This window comes from Sarcophilus harrisii, chromosome 2 (assembly GCF_902635505.1).
Source record: "Sarcophilus harrisii chromosome 2, mSarHar1.11, whole genome shotgun sequence".
NCBI classification, from domain to species: domain Eukaryota; kingdom Metazoa; phylum Chordata; class Mammalia; order Dasyuromorphia; family Dasyuridae; genus Sarcophilus; species Sarcophilus harrisii.
This window is the reverse complement of record NC_045427.1, coordinates 434,027,569-434,047,866: the sequence shown is the minus strand read 5'-3', so window position 1 is coordinate 434,047,866 and position 20,298 is coordinate 434,027,569. Positions and strand designations below refer to the sequence as shown.

Sequence of the window (20,298 nt, the reverse complement as noted above, 5' to 3'; positions counted from 1 at the left end):
GGTCAGGAAGGCATAGGGCATCCAGACCCTATTTCTATCCAGGGTAGGCCCAATGCAGCCACATTGCAGAGACATCATTTTGATGAGGTAAGATGAAATCAAACAGCTCTCACATCATAAAGGAAGACTCAAGACAACATGAGCATGTGACCACTGATTTGAAATCCAGCATCAGTTACCACCAGTATGCATCCATGATAGTGAATGTCCTTACTCTGCTTTCCTTATGGTTGATAAACTTCCACCCTCCTACTCTTCTAAGTCCAGTGACCACTGAATGCGTAACTGCCCAAGAGTAAACCTTGGTCTCCCCATTCTCTGTTATCCCTTCTCAGATCTCTTATTTTTGTACTCTTGTAATTGTATCCTTAAGTATCTCCTGCAACTTCCATTGTGCTCTATGGAATTACTGTTCCTAATCTGTAAACTTCTCTTCATTTTAGATTTCTGGCACTCATAGAGACTCTGCTCTTATCAAATGATACTGCATCCCTGAACTTAATTTTTAATATTGATTACACTTTTTCTCATCTTCTCCAACACACTAATCCCCAGAGAGCAATGGGGAGGGGGGAGTACTCTCATTTACCATTTCCAGACTCTTCTTCTTCCAAAAGTCCAGATAGTAACTTTTATTTCTTCAAAGTTTACTCTATCCAAAATTAAGATCCAATCCTGATCATCCTGGTAGCCATTATGTTTTGGCCTTCAGCTTCTTCCTTTCTCTGACTCATCTTTCTATTCTACCTCCTATCCTTTTACCCTGGATCTCATATATTTTTATATTCCTGTAAACTACAATCTTTATTCTGTTTAAGTCCCTTAATCTATTTCTATAGCAATGATCATCTTTGATCTCATCAATCTCTGTAAGTATTCCATGTTCGAGGACTCTGAAAATTTTTTGATTATAGCCTTCTGTGATTTCATCTTTCCTTATGCTTTATTACTTCTAACCCTTTTCTTTGCCCTTATAGTTATCTCTCATTCCTCTACCCTTGGCACTTTTTCAGATTATTACCTCTAATCTGGTTCCTATATTGTTGTCTACTCTCAAAACTTCTCACTCTTAAGTATTATTACTCATATCTTGAGCCTCCTTGGCTCCTGCCACCGAGGCCTCTCCCTCCATGACTTTCACTGCAGCAAGGTCATCCTCGTGGGCCTATGCAGCTATTTTTCTGTCCTGCTCCCCACAAAGGGTGTTGTATCCCTTTCTCACCTTAATCCTCTCCCTCCCACCTCCACCCATTTCTTTACTTTTCTTGATACTTTTCTGACAAAATAGCCATTTTCCATGAACTTCCTTCCTGTGACTCCTTGACATTACTTCTTATTCTCTTCTTTCCACACCAATCCTTTTTTTTTCTCAAAAATATTTTGTTGAACTTTAGTGGGTCCATTGTAGGAATGTATTTCTCAGTATCTTTGCTGCAGTAATAATTTCGACCTACCAAAGACAGGAGAAAAAAGGAAAGCAGAAGATTCCTCCCAGGAGCCAAGATTCACCCATTCACTTCTGTGGACGTCAGTCTTTCTACATTTAGCTTTACCCCATTCCCTTCTTCTTCCTTCATCAGAGTGCTAACCCCTTCTCCCCCCATCTTTATGTACTTTTTCTGTTGTCTGCAAACACTGCCAACTTTCATCCAACCTTAAAGTCTGCTGGACTGCCATTTCCTCCAAAACTTGTAGAAAAAGCCATATATGTATGTTGTTCTACTTCTTTTCCTCTTTTCTATCCTTTGCATCTCTCAAGTGAAACAACTCTCTACAGAGTTATGAATGATCTTTCAATTGTTGAGTTTGATGGCCTTTTCTCTGTCTTCATCCTACTTCTGCAGTATTTGAAACTTCACAACCTTCTTGTTTAGCAGTAAGTACCTGCCTTATGCTCCCTCATAGTTTCTGTGTGTACCCTGTGCTTTCTCGTCCCTTAGTATTTTCTCTCTGGATAAGCTTATTAATTCCCATGTCTTTGCAGTGATTCCCAGATCAGTATTTATAATTCTAGTCTTCTTTTGAGCTCTAGTTACCAACTGCCTACTATTTACTGATTGTCCTATTGAAATTTCAAATTGAATGTGTCTAAAGCAGAACTATAGGAATCTAAAAGATTCCAGAGGTCACTCTTCTTCCTAGTTCTTTAGAGGTTACTCTTACTACCCAGGTTGCAATGATACCCTTGTTAACTCCTTATTCTCCCTTACCTCCATAATCTCTCTGTGGCCAAGTCTTGTCATTTCTTTCTTTCTTTTTTTTTTTGCTGAGGCAGTTGAGATTAAGTAACTTGCCCAGGGTCACACAGATAGGAAGTGTTAAGTGTCTGAGACTAGATTTGAACTCAGGTCCTCCTGATTTGAGGGCTGGTGCTCTATTCACTGCACCACCTAGCTGCCTCAAGTCTTGTCATTTCTACTACCACAACACTTGTCAGAACCATCTCTTCTCTACTCATACAGCCATTAGCATGGTTATGGCTCTTACTTCCTCTTCCCTGGACTACTAATTGGCCAACCTGCCTCTTGTGTGTCTCCATATTTCATTCAACTGTCAGTGATTTTCCTACAGCACAAAGCTGATTGTGTCACTCCCCTAGATTTTACTGGGTCTTTCTTCCCTCTAGGTTCAAATTCAAACTCCTGTGTGACATTTAAAGCTTTTTACAATCTGACTTCTGCCTACCTTTCTAGGTGCATTATACATTATATCACATTCCATCTAGACTGGTCTTAATTTTCCTTACATATGGCATTCCATTTCCTTGCTCACTATCTTATTTCCCATGCCTGGAATGCATTCCCTCTTCACCTGTCTCTTAGAATCCCTGATTTCCTTCAAGTCTCTTCTCAAGCTTCATCTCCATATAGAGTTTTTTTTAATCCTTATAATTGTGAGTGCCTTCTGCCTTTCCTCATCATCTTTTAGCTATTTTTATATATTTACATATACATGTGTCCTCTGGATAGGTTGTATGGTTCTAGAAACTATTTCACTTTATCACTGTGGTTCCTTTGGCTAGCACATACTTTGCTTGTCAGGTGATTGCTAGTCTTTTTTAAGCAATACCAAATGACTTATTTCCCAGGTAGTTCTATCCCTTTCTCATCCAGAGAGCCATCCCTTATAATTAAGACTAAAAAAAGAGGAAAGGAAAAAAAATGGCTGAATCACCAAAATATTAATTTGAGTCCAACTGCATATTTAGTGTTCTACATTAATAGGCTCTCACCACAGAATAGGTATGGTGTCTTCTCATAACTATTCTTTGGACTCAACCTTAGTCCTTATAATCACAGTATTCAGATTATTTTTGTTCTTTTCATTTCTCTTTTTTCATAGTTAATATGTATTTTTTTTTTTCTGGGTTCTTTTAATTTCAGACTGTGTGAATTCATTTAGTACCGTTTTGTTTACTCTTTTCTAAATTTTGTTTGAGATCCAGTAATACCACTTTCCACCTTTTTTGTTGCTTTCTCCCCCTTTATTTCCCTTGACCGTATTATTATTGACATTGTATTTTAAATCAAGGATAATTGTGATATAAAAATTTAAAAAAAAATAGTGCTTGCACACATTAAATTAATAATTAAATACTATTACATAAATGATTTTTGTGATTCTGTATATTTTATTTTATGCCTTTAAAGACATTTCAAAAGGAAAATTCATGACAAAAATGATTAAGAACCTCTGCGCTAAATAAATATTTTTAAAATTTTTGTTTAATTCCATAAATATTTCCTTTGGGTCTAGTCATTTTCAATATTATCTATCTAGTATTTGTAGGATTTCTCTAGGAAGAATAATAAACTGTTTCCAAAACAGTTTCTTCCTCAAAGTTATTTTATATACTTTGTATCAGTCTTGATGAGAGGCACCATTTTAGGAGAGGGAAAGGCATTTTTTTTTTAAGGCAATCTGTATTAAATGACTTGGCCAGGGTCACTAATTAGTTGTGTCTTAAGTTTAGGTTTGAACTCGGGTCCTTCTGATTCCTGTACTCTGTTCACTGTACCTCCTAGCTGCCCCAGGGAGAATGGTACCTTAACTATCAGGACCTTTTAAGCATAAAAATGTTTTGCCATTCAGAGTTATCATCTCCCTCTCTGCTCACCTTAAACTGAATTTGACCCTCAATTTCCCACTGTAAGCTTCCAAATGCATGTCTTTTATATCTATTTTATCAACGTTGCTTTTGTTCAAAATTATTTTAGGAATTTCTCTTGAAGTTGTCTTCAGACCCAATGAAACTATTTATAAAAAAGTTTTGCTTGTGCCTTTTGTTTTTAGATTAGTTCTCTTTATTTTCCAAGAACCTTCTCTTGTACCAAAGAAAAAAGTGTCTTGACACATTAAAAAAAATTTTTTTTGACATTCCAAATGGTGACATTTTTTTGTTTTCGTTTGTTTGTTTTTTGGTTATAATTCCAAAGTACTTGGGAAAGAAAACAAGAAACATACGAACTGGTAAATACAGTGAATGAGTGAACTAAGTATCTCAGTAAAAGAATGAGATTATTTTGTGTGTTTTAAAAATTGAGGGAGTCCTTTAACTCTGTAAAGTCTGAATATAAGTTCTTTGATTAGGTACCTAGGGAAGAAGACTAGTTGGTATATAAGCTTCAGGACACTGTCTTTGTTTTTCTGGAGTACCTTGTGGTAGACTCAGCTGTTTAATTAATGTATTCTTTTCTTCTTCTTCCCAGGGTATTCCAGAGAAGAAGCAACTCCCTCCTACAATTCCAAAATCTCCTGCCTTTGCCCTGAAGAACAGAGTCCGTGTGTTCACCAGAGAAGATGAGGTGATTTGGGAAGGGTTTGGGTAGGGATTCAATTCACTCACTTTTTCTCCCTAAATATTTTGTTTTCTTCCCATAGTTATTACAGTTTAGAGTTTACCATTATCTAGAGTTGACAACTTTTCAGAAGTAAATTTCTAACATATGGTTTGCTATGCAGAAAGATGTTGTTATGAGTATATATATGTGCTCAGCTCTGTATGTACATGGCCTCATGAGATCTTGAGAGTAGAGCTGAGGAGGCTAAACCCAATGGATCAGTTTACAACTCAAGAAGGTACTTAGAGAGATGTAGTAGATTAACCCCTGAAATTCACCATTATGCTATATTTGGTACATGGTGTCCTAGGTCTCTAAACCCTGTTCTGAAGTATACATAGACTGTTACCAAGCAGCAGTGAACTCTTAAAAGCCCTTAAAGGGCTGTCATCTGACTGATCTCTTTTTGCCCCAACGGTTTGAGTTCCAACAGATGCACTGCATGGCAAAGTTTCATGAAATCAGCATGCGTAAACTGTCATTGATCAGCCTAGTTTCTTATTTCGTCTCCTGAATTGTCTATAAATATCTTTGGATAGGGTAATTTTATAGCAAGTATCAAACAGGTGCTTTTTTTTTAGGCACATTTGTAACTAAAATACTTGTTAACTCTGAACCAAAGCCATTTATATGGTCTCAGTCTTGTTTTGGAAGAGGAAGCATGCCATAGTGAACGTTGAGTCAGGAAGTCCTGAATTCAGGTCTTTCCTCAGACACTTCTTAACAGTGTATCTAGGGCAGGTCTTCTTACACTTTTTCCATTTGCAATTACTTTTTGCCTGAGAAATTGTTACGGATCCTGGGTATAAAGGTATATGAGAGAGGCATACAAACCAAATATTTAATGATAATAAATCATAATTTTATGATCCCCACATTCAAGACCTCAGCTGAGGTTGTGACCCACAGTTTAAAAAGCTTTAATCCAGGGCATCTCCCCAAACCACTTTGATTCTCATTGTCTTCATTGGTAAAATGAAGGAGTTGGGCTTCGTAGTCTCCAAGGCTCCTTTGAGCTGCTGTGAGCCAGTGTGCCCCAAAGGTACATTTGTGTATGATTTGACAGTGAAATAAATCCAAGCCACTCCTCATTACAGTGAATTGAATTGGAAGATGGTATGCAGCAGGATCCAAAATATTGTCATGTTTCTTGTCTGTAGGATAAGTGACTTTATTGCTCATTTAATAGAATGCTTTTATTCTACTCAGAAACTACATATAGTCAGAGAGCTTTTATAGCTAGCTCCCTGAGCTTTTCAGACTTTTTCATAGGCTAGTAAGCGATTTCCCATTTGCTGCATGAAGGAACAGACGAGGAGAGGATCATTGACTTGCCTCTGATTATATTATGTAGGTAGTTAGTAGGTTAGGCTTAGCCCCCCCCATTTTTAACATTCTTATTTACAAGTATGGAAGAGGTCTATTTGTGACTGAATTTTTCCCTCTTAGGAAGAAGAACCAGAACCAGCAGTGATCAGAGCTCACCCTGTGCCACACTATGGGGTACCCTTTAAACCCCGAATCCCAGAGCAGAGGACTGTGGAGATTTGTCCCTTCTCCTTTGATTCCCGGGACAAAGAACGGCAATTACAAAAAGAGAAGAAAGTAAAGGAACTACAAAAAGGAGAGGTAGCTGTTTGGTTTTTTGCACTGAGGCTGAATGATGAATAATGTGAACCTGTCAAAGGTGGGGGCTTTCATTGTTAAAGTCTAAGTATTTTCCTATTTCTGATTTCATTCAGTCCTCAAAATATAAGAATCAGTGATGTGATATAAAAACCCAGAAAAGCCAATGAGATCTTATCCTCAATATGTGACATCCAGGATGAGTCCCACTCTATTTTGTTCGATGAGATTTGTAATATTGCGTACTCTTTGGGTTCCACATTTTAGAAGGAATGGTTACAGACTAGTGCCACCAAGATGGTCATTTGTCAAGGAATATATCCCAAGTATTGGTTTAGATAATTAGGAAAGTGTAGAGAAGAAAATGACTTGGGAGAGGGGAGTGATAATTACAGCTTCCAAACATGAAATATTACTGTTTGGAAGAAAGGATCTTGGGAAAACTGTGACAGATGGGTAAAAGTTGTAATAAGCAAACCACTCAATATTAGAGATTTTTTTTTTCCCCCACAATTAGAATTGTCTAGTAGTGGAATGGGCTGCTGGAACAACTAGTGAATTCTCTCTTTAATTTGAGGGGGAGGAAGGGAAGACTCAGTGAAGACCTGATGAGATGTTGTAGAAATGATTCCTTCATGGAGTAAAGAATTAGACTGTTTTACCTCTGTGCCACAGAATCCAAAATTAGAAGGGATTTAATAGGTTGGTTAACCCTGCTCACCAAAGTACTCTGATTGTTAGGAAACTTTTCTTTATATCCTAAGCTAAAGTCAGCTGTCTGCAGCTTCCTTGTATTTTTTTTAGCTCATACCTTAGAACTTCTGTATTAGAGAAGAGCCATCTAATCTAATTTTATAGATATATAAGTTCTCATTTTATAGGGCAGGTGCTTAGAAACATCAAGTAGATTTCTGTGACTTCCAAAGGTTTCTTAAACCCTGGTCCCCTTATTGTGTCATGAAGGCATCTCTCAGCTTGATGCTGTGGGGATATTCTTGAAATGCCACTGAGAAGTAACTAAAGTTTAATCATGAATGTAGAAAAGTCAGATCATCCCATATCCTTTTAAAACCCATAGAATTGTGAATTACTAACAATACATTGCTTTAAGGCAGGAACTGTTTTTGGTTTTTTGTATTTTGATGGCTTAGCATAGTACTAAACAAATGTTAGATACTTAATAGGTATCTTGAAGAAAATGTGGACTTTGTAATCCTGTTTATGTACTCATTTAAAATTTATTTATTTATTTTAAAGTTCTGAGAGTGGGTCCACAGACTTTACCAGACTCTCCAATCCATGACACAGAAAAAGTTAGGAATCCCTGTACTAGATCTTGCCGCAGTTAATATCTTGACTTTCATCCCTTCTCTAAACTCTTAGAAATTTAGACATTTCCCTCATATAAATTTGACTCCACTATGGCCAGTTACAGAGCCATGCATCTGTGTAGGCTCTGATTCTAGTAGATTGCTGCAGCCTCACTTAAGGGTTCCATTATGAGTCAGGCCATGACTGGGCCTAGCCATGCAGAGCCCCATGGAGGGGCAGGTGGGGAAGTCTGTGAAATGGTGCATTTACATTAAGTGAGAACTGTCTGGCCCTTTAGATTCTTTTGATCACTGGGATTATTAAGTAGCAGGAAAAGCTTAGGAGTCAGAAATGTAGATGTGACATGTTGTAAATAACTGCTTTTGCACTCATCCTTGATATCATTTAGAAACTAGTACTCACAACTCAGTGGGAGAGATTTCTGCTGCTATTTGCTTCCCACCTTGTTTGAGGAATTGATGTAGAATGAGGACTTTGTGTATATACAGGATTAGGTCATACAAAAAGATTTTGGTAACCTCAAGAAAAAACATCCCTCCAGTGTTCAGCTTGGATATGGCCTTGTTTGAAAATTTAAATTCTTCAGAACCAGCTACACCTAGCAAAAGAACACTGGGAAATGAGTGTGGACTACAACATAGCATTTATACTCTTTCTGTTGTTGTTTGCTTGCATTTTTGTTTTTCTTCCCAGGTTATTTTTATCTTTCAAAACCTGATTTTTCTTGTGTAACAAGAGAACTGTATAAATATGTACACATATATTTTTTTTAATTAATTTTTTTTTATTTATTTAATAGCCTTTTATTTACAGGTTATATGCATGGGTAACTTTACAGCATTAACAATTGCAAATATGTACACATATATAGTATTTACGATATACTTTAACATGTTTAACATATATGAGACTGCCTGTCATCTAGGGGAGGGGGTGGAGGAAGGAAGGGAAAAGTTGGAACAGAACTTTTTGCAGAGATCAATGTTGAAAAATTAACCATGCATATTTTCTGTCAATAAAAAGCTATAATAATTTTTTTAAAAAATGTAAGTTCTTTTGGGCCAGAGCCTTGCCCTATGGGGAGAGCCCTCAGAAGACTTCATTGGTCTGTCTCTGCATGTGGTGAAGAAATTGTGGGTTATAATTTGAGCAGATCATATTGCTGTCAGTAGTAATCACTGATGATAACCAGTCCTTGATCAATTTGGCTGGGCATATTTTAGATTGGAGTTCTGAGGGGGACCCCATCTATATCTTGTAGTAAATTGTATTTTGTACTTAACTTGCTTTTGTCTTTTCCTTTTTGTTGGGATCAGGTGCCTAAATTCAAGGCACATCCCCTGCCTCACTTTGACACTATCAGTCTTCCAGAGAAGAAAGTGAAGAATCCAACCCAGCTTGAACCTTTCCACCTACAGACAGATGAGAGAGGAGCTCTTAAGGCTCAGACCTGGAAGCAGCAGGTGGGGACAAAAGGAAGAGCATTGGTGAAGTTACTAAGAACAGATGGACTGGAAGTCTGTCTTTAAAGCTGACATCAGAATTATATTTCAGAAAGTATCATATCCTAGCAATTAACTGGGACATGTCACAATTTACTAGATTTCCTTGAAGGGGACAATATCTTTAACAACTTTAAGCAGTTTGTTAATTGATATTTTTCACATTATGGAACTTTGTAAACCTAGTTGTCATACTCTATTATATTCGTACATTGAAGAGCGGAGTATGGATAATAGGAATACTTTCTCAATAGAATGTGCTATAAGTAACTTTGCTAAATAGTAGATAATGTGAAAATGGTGAATCAGTTATCTACTAAATATTTCCTTATTTGAGATCTGAGTCCTTGGCTTATCTGGAAAAAATTGAGAAGCCCTAAATCTCCTGTTGTTTTTACAAGTTATTTAGAGCCTGTGTCCAAAGGAAACTATGACCTGATCCCTTGTGTGGGAAATCCCTTCCCCTGCATCAAAGAATTCTACTTTCTAAGAATTGGTTGAATTCCTACTAGGAGATGTTTTCTGGCAGAATGTCCAATTTGAGTGGTTTTTATTTTGTGATGTGCATATTTAAGTTGCCTATTGTCTAAACGTGTTCAAATCAGGTTTTTATAATCTCCCCTTAGGGTAGAGAGTTTCCTTTACCAGTGAGAATTGAGCTGGAGAATTGTATCCAATCTCTGTGTAGTTGACTTTTTTTTTTTTCTCTTTATTTTCTAAAGCTTGAAGAAGATTTAAAGCAACAGAAAGAAGCAGCTTGCTTCAAAGCTCGTCCAAACACTGTCATCCATCAGGAGCCCTTTGTCCCCAAAAAGGAAAAAAAACCAGCATCAGGTGGGATTATTGTGTGTATTGTGTACACTTCCAAAGTGCTTGGGTTGGTGATTGAGGAAGCTGCAGTAAGGCTGACTCCCAGGGCTCAGGAAACTATAGAGATTTTTAAGTTCAGCTTAGTCAATTGTGTTGGGGTCATAATATGCCTCCAAAAGAAGCAGGTATTTTTGGAGAATGGGTGAGTTTCTTCCTTTGCCCTCTAGGGAATTTGGTCACTGCATTCAGTTTTGAGAGGCAAAATGTATCTGGGACCAAGAGAATGGGTCAATGGGAAGAGCAGCTGTAGAGTATCATATAGGTGAGGGCAATAAAAGCCAGGTCTCCTCTTCTAGGATTAGGATTCTACATATCCTCTTCAGGACATCTGAAGCAATTAAAATTGCTTTAATGAAATTGTGGTGTGAATGGTTTTCTGAGTGCTTGCCTGGTTGGGATCCCTAGGTTCTGAGGACCAGCTTCTCCTCTTTTCCAAAGGTCTTTCTGGCTCTGGCATCCTGTGATTCTGGTCCTGTGCATTTTTAAACTTTTTTTTAAAAAAATATATAATCAGGCATTGTATAGCCCTGAATTTTTTAATGTACATCTGCAGATGATTATTGGTCTGTCAGCCATTGCCAGTGCCAGACAGCATAATAGGGGATGGTTCAGATTCTGTCTTGGCTTCTGTTTACTGAGCCAAGTCACTTAAGTTCTGTGGGTCTTAGTTTCTTTATTTGTAGATGGAACAGGTTAAACTAGTGTTTCTAAATCTTCTTTTAACCCTAAATACCATTGACCTGGAAATCCTGTTTTCTAAATAGTTTTTGGCCTTTTAGTTGTACTGATACTCTCTTCTCTATTTTTTCTTTCTTTTCTTTTTTTTTTTTTTTGTAAGCAAAAGACAAAATCAGCTGATATCAAGAATTAAAGTTTGTTTTTTTTTTAACTTGCAGGAAATATTTTGAGGTCTACTCACATTCAACCTAATTTATATTTATGGTACTATATGATGATATCTGTTTGAAAAGATGACCTGAAGCATTGTAAAGTAGTCCATTCTTGTAGAGCTAAAATAGTCTCTAGTGCTTGTCACTCAGTCTTTTTTAGTCATGTCTGACTCTTCATGTATCCAGGGGTTTTTCTTGACAATGATACCTTAGTGATTTGTCATTTCCTTCTCAAGCTCATTTTTATTGAAGAGGAAACTGAAGCAGACAGGATTAAATGACTTACCTATGTTCACACTAGTAAATGGCTAACATTTGATTTTAACTCAGGTCTTCCTGACTCCAGATTTGGCACTTATTTTAGCTGCTCTGATCTCTAATATATCAAATTTAATAAGGCATAAAAATGCAAAAATCCATTTAAGAAATTTTTTTGACAAATTTGGACTGAAACATTCATTCTTTGAGTATTACTAGCTTATCAGATGTCAGAGAATCTAGGAGTAAACCTTACATCATTAAAAATAGTTTTTGTAAATTTTTGCTCTTTAGTTGTTAGCAAAGCAATTATATCAAATCCTAGAAATCAAAAATGTAAAACAATATTATTCCCCACCCCACCCTCTGGGGAAAGAACAGCCTTCTTTGGCCATTTAATAGACTCCAATGAATCATCATTCTCTCCAGGTCTTTTGAAATGCAGGGGAAAAACAAATTAAGCGTGTGTGTGTGTGTGCATTATCAGAGAAGACTTTCTATACAGAAAGTCACCTCTTCTTTCTAGAAAACAATTTCTTCCTTTCTCTATGCATTGAAACCCAGTTTAGTCTAATTTTCCTGCAATTTAGATAAATTCTGTCTGGCCCATAATGCAGCGTGATTCCATAAGAAAAAAAAGTAGTAACTCATAACTCTTTTCTATAGTATTTTATATACATTATCTCATTTGATCCTCACAACAATCCTGTGAGGTAAATGCTGTTAACTTCTTAATTAGACTTAAATATCAGTAGAAGCTTAGTAACTATATTTAAGTTCATTTCTATGCATAAAGCATCAGAACACTTTCAGTTTTTTCCTCTGAGTCATTATTCTCTATTGATTCATATTCACTTTTATATAGATAATTGAAATTGTCATATAATCCAATTGTCAGGTTCTGGTTTTTATTTTGTACTATTTTGTAAGTCTTTTCAGATTTCTTTGTATGTTTCATCTTTGTGCATCATTGTTGTTTCATAACATTTGACTGCATGAGTATGCCACAATTAAGTTAATTGTTCCAATGTTGGTCACAATTATATTGTTTTAAATCTTTTGCAATTTCACATAATACTTTAGTGAAAATCTTTGGAACAGACAACTTTTTTGGTTTGTTTTAATGATACTTGTACTTTCCTAATAAAGGAATTTTGAGGTTCAAGTGTGCACTTAGATTTTGTAACCTTTATTACCTCCTATTTTGTTTTCTAGAAAGATTATACCAATTTTTAATTCCACTTGCAGGGAATAATCACCCCTGTTTTACCATTGTCCTTTTAGTGTTTAGTTGTTTTTATCTATTTTTTACCAATTTGATAGATATGAGATGATATCTTGATTCATATTTTTATTATTAGGAAAATTAACCATTTTTTCAAATAGTTATTAACAATTTTTGCCAATTTTTGAAAATTGTGTTACTTTCTTTATTAACATGTTGAAAATATCTAAAATGAAGTTTTTATGTCATAGTTTCAATAAGCATTTTCCCCAAGCTGTTATTTTTAGTAAAGTAGAACATTTTAAAATCTCTCATCACAGTCAAACACATCTGTCCTGTCTCCATTAATTTCTTCTATTTGTTGACTTGAATGAAATTTGTCTACTTTTCATAGTTGAGATAAAGTTCTTTTTTTATGTTTATATCTCATCTTGCTGGAATTCAGTGATTATTTGATATAAGATGCCAATCTTTTGTACATATTGTGCATCCATTCAGTTGTATTGGCCTATATCTTTATTTATTTATTTATTTTTTGGTCTGTTATCAGTTTTGATAATCTCTATATTTTAAAGTGTGTACAGGGTTCCTTTTATTTGCTTTCTTTTCAGCATGCTCTTAATACTCTTTTTTCCATGCAAATTTGTTTGTGATTGTGTCTAGCTCTATAAAGATTCTCTTTGTCTATCTCCATACTCAGAGGACCTTTCTGGTTCCATAGTTCAGGAACCTTTTCAGCTCGCCACAGAAAGGAGGGCCAGAGAACGACAGGAATTCGAGAAACAAATAGCTGAGATTGAAGCACAGAAAGCCCAGAAGCTTGAGGAAGCCAGGCAGCGGGAAGAAGAGCAGAAGAAAGAAGAACTAGCTAAATTGCGGCAAGAACTGGTAACTGAATAATTTCATGAATTAATTCTAGTTTGTCTCAGTCTTGTTAGAGGAGCCTCAGATGCATATTGCTGTTTTCTGCTAGCAATGCCAGTTGGATTGCTCTCTGGCATATGTTTTTGAGCAAATAAGCAAATCTTTGATTGGAACAAGTCACTGGATATTAAGGATGGGATTTTAAGAATCCCTCAAAGGGCTAACCTACATCAGATGATATAGTGTATTTTTCTAATAGAGTGGGATAAAAAAATGTTATTTCAGAGTAAAATTATAAAAATTTTTGCATTTCCTAATCTGTCTGGTTTAAGTAGTGTTAATTAGTTCTCTTCCTCACTTGTGGTATAGTGCACACTCTCCATTGTTGTTAGCATTATGAGACTTGTGTCTTGGTGACTGAGCAAATTACTTAACCTCTTAGAATTCCATTTTCTTTATCTGTACATGAATGAAAGAGCATTCATTAACCCTTTATTCCAAGCACACTTAACACAATTCTCCAATCATTGTGCTAAACTTTGGAGATAAAAATAGAAAAATTGAGATGGTTTTTGCCTTCTTGGAGTTCACAAAGTTAAGTTCAATTCTATATCAAATGGAAAGGCACAGAAGTTCCAACAGGACAAGGATGGGCAATTGGCAAGGCCCTGGGATCCTTAGGTTATCTGTCAGTAGTTAGGTGGATGTGCTGAGGTGTGTAAGAGGAGCAAGGTAGATGGCCTAGGGTCCCTTAAGAGACTGTGGCAGAAAGAATGGTGAAACCTGATTGTTCCCTCATTGGAAAGAAAAGAATTGACAGCAAATCCATCCCTTCTTGTTGTATTAACAGGCAGCTTGTACTGGATTTGGGGTGGCAATGGATGGGGAGAAGAGTACCCCTTCTGGTGGACAGTCTTCCTCCTATCTTGACATCCCAAATAGGTCCTAGAGAATAGGAATAGTGGTATATGATTTAGGGCAATTGTAAGGAAAGCATGTTAAATTTTAAAGTGTCATAAAAATATTAGCTGTCATTATTGTTACTGAGATTTGGCACAATGTGTTTGAAAATTATCCCTGAAGACAAATATGATACTATGTTTTGGCTTATAGATTACTATCTAACTCTCTTTCCCTCTGCTTCCTACCTTGTGCCCACAACTATAGTCAAGCAAAACTCTCCTTTTCCCTTGTTGTTGTTTAGTCATGTCTGACTCTATGTGACCCCATGGATTTTGCCCATGGAGTTTTCTTGGCAAAGATCCTGGAGTAGTTTATCATTTCTTTCTCCAATGTGTCTCCATTATGCAGATGGATAACTGAGGCAAATAGGGATTAAATGTCCTGCTCAGAGTATCGCAGTTAGTGTCTGATGCCAAATATGAATTCAGATTTTGCTGATTCCAAGTCCAGTGCACTCTCCACTGCATCTTCTTTTCCCTTTAGATATTCTATCTTCAGTTCTATTTTCCTGCCTTTGTGTGCACCAGGTAGAGATGTGGGTATTCTCAGCTGGAGTGAGCAAGGCTTGTCCTTCTAGCCTGTCTCTTCCTGAAGCCATGGCACTGGAAATAATAACTCATATATTATAGCACTCAAAGATTAGTGGTTTTTTTTTTTTGTTTTGTTTTGTTTTGTTTTGTTTTTTTACAACTTTGGTACTTTTTATCTCTTAACAAATAATGAACTAACAAATGAGAAGTTAAGGAATTTTTCTCAAGGATAGCGAAACAAGTAGTTCATTGTAGGAGCTGAAATTCAAATCCAAATCCTTCACAGTAGGTCTGGTTGCCTTCCTGTAGTCCTATGCAGTTTCTGATCATGCTTGAGCAATTAGCCTTCCCTGACTGGAGCTTTATGAACTTCTCCTTTGAATTCCCATTCCTTCTTTCAATGCCGACCATAGTTCATGCTCTTTTTATCTTAATGGCTATTTAGTCTCATCAGTCCTTCCATTGATAATGGATTTCTAGCAGTTTATGTGGCTCTTTACTACATCTTACTGCTAGAACTTTAATGGATTTGGGGAGATAATGTGGGAATAGCAGAAAGAGGACCACATGTGGAGTCAGGACCTGAGTTCAAGCTCTTACTCTGCCACTTATTATCTGGGTAATTTGTGTAATCTTTCCCATCTCTGTTCCTCAACTTCTTCACTTGTGAAATTAGAAGTTGGCCTACATAGTCTTGAAGGTCTTTCTGGAGTTCCAAATCCCTGGATTATTTTAGTGGAATTGATTCTATAGTGCATGAGTTTCTACTATTGGATTTAGCAGTTTTTCATAGGCTGTGTTGTTTTGTTTGGTATTGTTTCATATTCACCTAACTAGACTTTAAGCTCCAGGAGCAATAGAAAAATGACTTATATTTTTTTCTCTTATCCCTATATAAGCACCTAGCCCAAAGTTGGGTAAGAAGAGTGCCCATTCACCTTCCTCTGTATCCTCTCCCAAGATGATTTTATTACTATACTTATGCCGTTTTTAATGCTTTGTAGTTTATTTAATGACTTTTTTGGTAAAGGGAGAATGCCATACTTGTCATCCATTTATACATAAGAAATGATTCAGTCTGAAATAGTTCGAAATTGGGGTGAAATCAAATTTTTTTCTTTTAGCCCAACTGTCCATTAAGGTACATAAAGAAAATTGGAAACTGAATGACATTTCCTCAATAGATGATTGCTGTTTTTTTCTTTTGTATCCTCTATAGGTACACAAGGCGAATCCTATCCGCAAATACCAGAGTGTACAAGTGAAGCCCAGTGATCAGCCCTTGACCTTACCGGTATCTCCCAAGTTTTCTACCAGATTCCAGTGTTAAGCTACAGCTTCCTGTGTTTGCATGTGCTCTTTCCACGTGGGAGATGGACACACAATCTACTACAAGTCAAGAGTCTTTTCATGCTTTTATCACTGGGCATATTGGACACATTTCTATCAACTGTCTTAATTGTGTTTCACTCTTGAAGACTTTCAGACTTCGGAATTAATTCAAGGAAACCATTATGATGTCCATAATGGATTTTGTCCAATCTAGCCACATAGTTGCTTCCTTTCAGCACAGATTGGTCATTAATGTGGGTCTTAATTCTTATAATACAAATTTCAGCATAGTGTAACCTATTAGCCCATTCTTTTTTTAAAACAAGAAAATAAAGATACTTAAATTTAGAGACTCAGCACTTAAGTCATAATTGGAGGTGAGGATCTATGTCTGAACTGCTTTCCTTTTTTCATTCTCTCACGTTTCTCTTCTCAACTTTTGCTTTCTTTTAGGAGAGTAGGGTTGGCTCTAGAGATAAGTAATTAATCATGAACTCTTAGCTTTCAGTTGCTAAGAAAAAGAGAGAAAACTAGCCTAAGCAAATCTTTATTTATACTAATGAGTGATAAGACCACATGGATAAATTAAATTCACAGATGTTCCAGAAAACTTTATTGTTGCCATCACTTAAAGCTCATGTACCACATCTTTGCCAGAGCTATTATAAGAAACATTTAATGGATATGAACTTTGCATCTTTTTTTTCTCCCATTTCCCCAAACCATCCCCCTACACCCTCCAAACACACATTTCCTACAGTGTTGCCAACAAGCTAGAATCTAGAGGGGAAAGGGAGAGGAGAGGAAGTGAAAAAAACACTGAATAGAATAATAAAATCTCTGTTAAGAAGAATTGGAAGGAACCAGGGAAATCCTTTAATCCAGCTGCCATCCATACATTATAGAATAATCCCATCCACAAGATTACCAAAAGGTGCTTTTCCCACCTTTATTTTAAGCATTCTGAAATGGGGATCTTATTCACTTTTGAATAGCTAATATTTTATATTGAGTCATAATTTGCATACCCCTGAAATAAATTCGTTTAAACACTTCCAGTTTGTATTTAAGAAAGAATTTATGAGATTTCAGTAGAAGTCTGTTCTTTTTGGTAACTGGATCCAGGTAAAGTCTGAAAATAGTTTGGGGTATTTGTACTAAAGAAAAAATTACTTATGCTAATTCTTTATTGATGATCAGCTTGCACTGATAACTAGTTAAAAAGTCCAACTATTTATTAATTCATGCCAACCATAAGATAGGTTAAAATTCAATACATTGTCCTTGCTTGTGTTGTCCTGTCTTGGGTGTTATACAGGATGTAGAATTTGCAGCTTGATGTTTCTGTAAACAGATTTGACTTTAGTACAACATGATTCAAGAGCCATTTTGGGTACATAATTCACAATATGTCTCTGTAAATTGCCAGAAGCCTAATAGGAAAGAATAATAGGATGGACTGACCAGAAAATTGATTATATTGTTGTCCAAACTCTGGGTTCTATGCGGTGCCCCTGGTATATAATTAGTACTTGTGAAGAGACATTTCACAAGAAAATTGTTTTCCTCTCCAAAAATAATAGAGCAGCCTTCTCCTCATTATGACATATAGATAACCTAGAATTCTTGAGGCTATGGGAACAGAGCACCAACTTTGAATCCTACTAAATATGGGATCAGTATTGGACTACATTTCACCATGAACTGGGCTAATTAAGTTTGAAGAGGCTCATTACCAAATTGGCTACATCAAGCCCAAGCCCTTTTTTTATTTTAAATGTTTAATAATTGGTGGCTTTTATTTTTTACTGTCTAGTTTAAATCTCTTGTAATAAAGATTTTAAAATTCAGGAAACTTGCTGAGCAAAATTAACAAATAAGTAGACTGCCTTTGGCGGTAATTTGTAATCTTTCACCCCTATAGTTGTATCTCTCCTATCCTTCAGTAAATAGAAAGAGATGTGTTGTCTTTCTCTTGCCCAAACTTGGTTATTTTAATCACACAGTATTCAGTTTTATTTTCTTGGTTTTTCTACTCATGTTATTTTAGTCATTGTATATATAATTTTCCTTGTTCTGCTTACTTCACTCTGCATCAATTCATGTAAGTCTAACAATCTTTTAATTCTTAATATTGATTATATCTAAAATCATTTTATTTTTGTAGTGCAGTCTGTTTAGCCATTTCACAATTGATGAGTATCCTACTTTTGTGTTCTGTTTGTGGCTATCAAAACCAAAAAGTTCTCCCATGAGAATTGGGGAGATGGTTAATTTGGAGAAAAATCTTTGCAGCAAGCTTTTCTGTCGAATCTCATAAAATTTATAAGGAACTTGGTTCAAATTTTAAGAAGAGCCATTCCCTCTTGTTTGTCAAAGGATATGAACAGTTTTTTAAGGAAAAAAAATCTTAAGCTATCTGGAACCATGTGAAAAAATGTTCCAGTTGTTAATTGTTAGAGAAATGAATATTAAACAATTCTAATATTCCACTTCATACCCATCAGATTGGCAAAGGTGACAAAAAAGTAAAATAATAAAAGTTGGGAGGAGCTGCCAGAAAACTAGTATATTAACTGGTACAATTATTGGTAAGATCTGTGAATTGGTCTAGAAAGTTGTGGAAAGAAATTTGGCACTGTGACTATAAAGATATTGAACTATATGTGCCCTTTTCCCCAGCTTGTACCTCGAAAAAAAGTCAAAGTGGAAAAGTCCTTTTTTTATAATGGCAAAGAACTAGAAATTAAGGATGAGTGAAGATCAATTGGAAAAGCTGGAGAAAATTGTATGTAGACTATTTCAATCTTTTGTCCATCTTTGCTAATTTGCTGGGTAAGAAATGAAATTATTTCGATACATATTTTTCTTATTAGTGATTTTATTCTTTCTTATGGCTTATGGTATGCTATTCTTCTGACAACTGTTCTCATTTTCCAGAGGGAAATGATTCATATATTTTGTTTGGTTAGGACACTGTAGCTTTTGGAGATTATATTTGATGCAAAAAAAGGTTTTTTTCCCAATTTTTCCCTTTTTTTCCCCTTATCCTAATGGATTTCCCTGCAAAAGTTCTAAAATTTCATTTAATTTTCATTTAATACATGTTTTACAGTTTTTTAGTTGCCTCTTTTGTTTAATTAAGAATTTTTTCCCCCAAGTAGGAAAAAAATCATCAATTTTCTTCTAGATTTCTTTTTTGTACATTATTTGAAAATTATTTATTTTTGAGCATCCATTTGGAATATATTGTCATCAGTTAGCTAAAATGCTGGTAGCATTTTAAGTCTGCTAAGTCAAAAGAGGGACTGTGACTGATACTGGGGGAAGTACCTACACTGAAAAAGCCACAGGTGCTTGAAATATTGAAAGTTCATAGCAAATGCACTTAACATGTAACAATTTTCCATCTAAACTAGTGTTTATTTAATTTTGCTCCCCAATTTCTCCCAGCTTCCCCTAATCCTTGAGCACTCTCAGGACCAAAATGTGAGTCTATTAGCTTTGAGTCCCGTCAGTATTTTATGGTCAGAATTCATTGGGGAAGTACCGACCTGGCAGATCTGAGACCAGAACATGGCTTTGCTTCTATGGAAACCTATGTGGTTTCCTCTATGCCTTATAGCCAATGACCCAAGATCTGACCAACCTTAAGGCATTTGTGTAAGCTGCCAAGGCAAAGGTGTAACTCCTGTAGAAACAACCGAGTTGGCCAGGGATTGGGGGTGAATCTAATGTGCCCGCAGGGATAAAGAGGGCTTGGCCATCATTTCTTTTTCCATGTCACGCTGAGACAGGTTGGTGGTGGCGTGTTAAAGTTTGGCACCAGGGTAGTCCTTCAAGCTGAGAAAGGCAGTTATAAAGCAGTTGACTGCATGGCTAGATTTCTCTTTGGACAGGCAAGGTGGGTGAGTTACAGCCCCCGTGGCAGGGATTCAGGTAGGAAAGTTGTTAACATTCTGAATGCGGAGCCACCATCTGCCTTGCAGCCTGCTGGGACACTCAATTTAGACAACATATAAAGTTTCCTGGAGATGGGACAAGCGCTGGCTCTGGCGGTGAGCT

General features: G+C 36.2%; 1 protein-coding gene across 5 annotated transcripts in view; it reads left to right on the top strand.

Annotated features, from left to right (window-relative positions):
- Positions 1–18,211, top strand: part of TPX2 (TPX2 microtubule nucleation factor) — a 63,163-nt gene extending 44,952 nt beyond the window's left edge. For 4 of the 5 annotated variants that reach the window (XM_023507348.2, XM_031954123.1, XM_023507346.2 and 1 more), the window contains 6 exons: positions 4,710–4,805; positions 6,291–6,470; positions 9,116–9,262; positions 10,024–10,135; positions 13,245–13,432; positions 16,121–18,211. In XM_023507348.2, the coding sequence (XP_023363116.1) occupies positions 4,710–4,805; positions 6,291–6,470; positions 9,116–9,262; positions 10,024–10,135; positions 13,245–13,432; positions 16,121–16,231 (834 nt within the window). In that variant the 3' untranslated portion in view covers positions 16,232–18,211. The remainder of the gene's footprint in view (positions 1–4,709; positions 4,806–6,290; positions 6,471–9,115; positions 9,263–10,023; positions 10,136–13,244; positions 13,433–16,120) is intronic. The other variant, XM_023507349.2, reaches the window with a different exon arrangement.
- Positions 18,212–20,298: the final 2,087 nt, after the last annotated feature.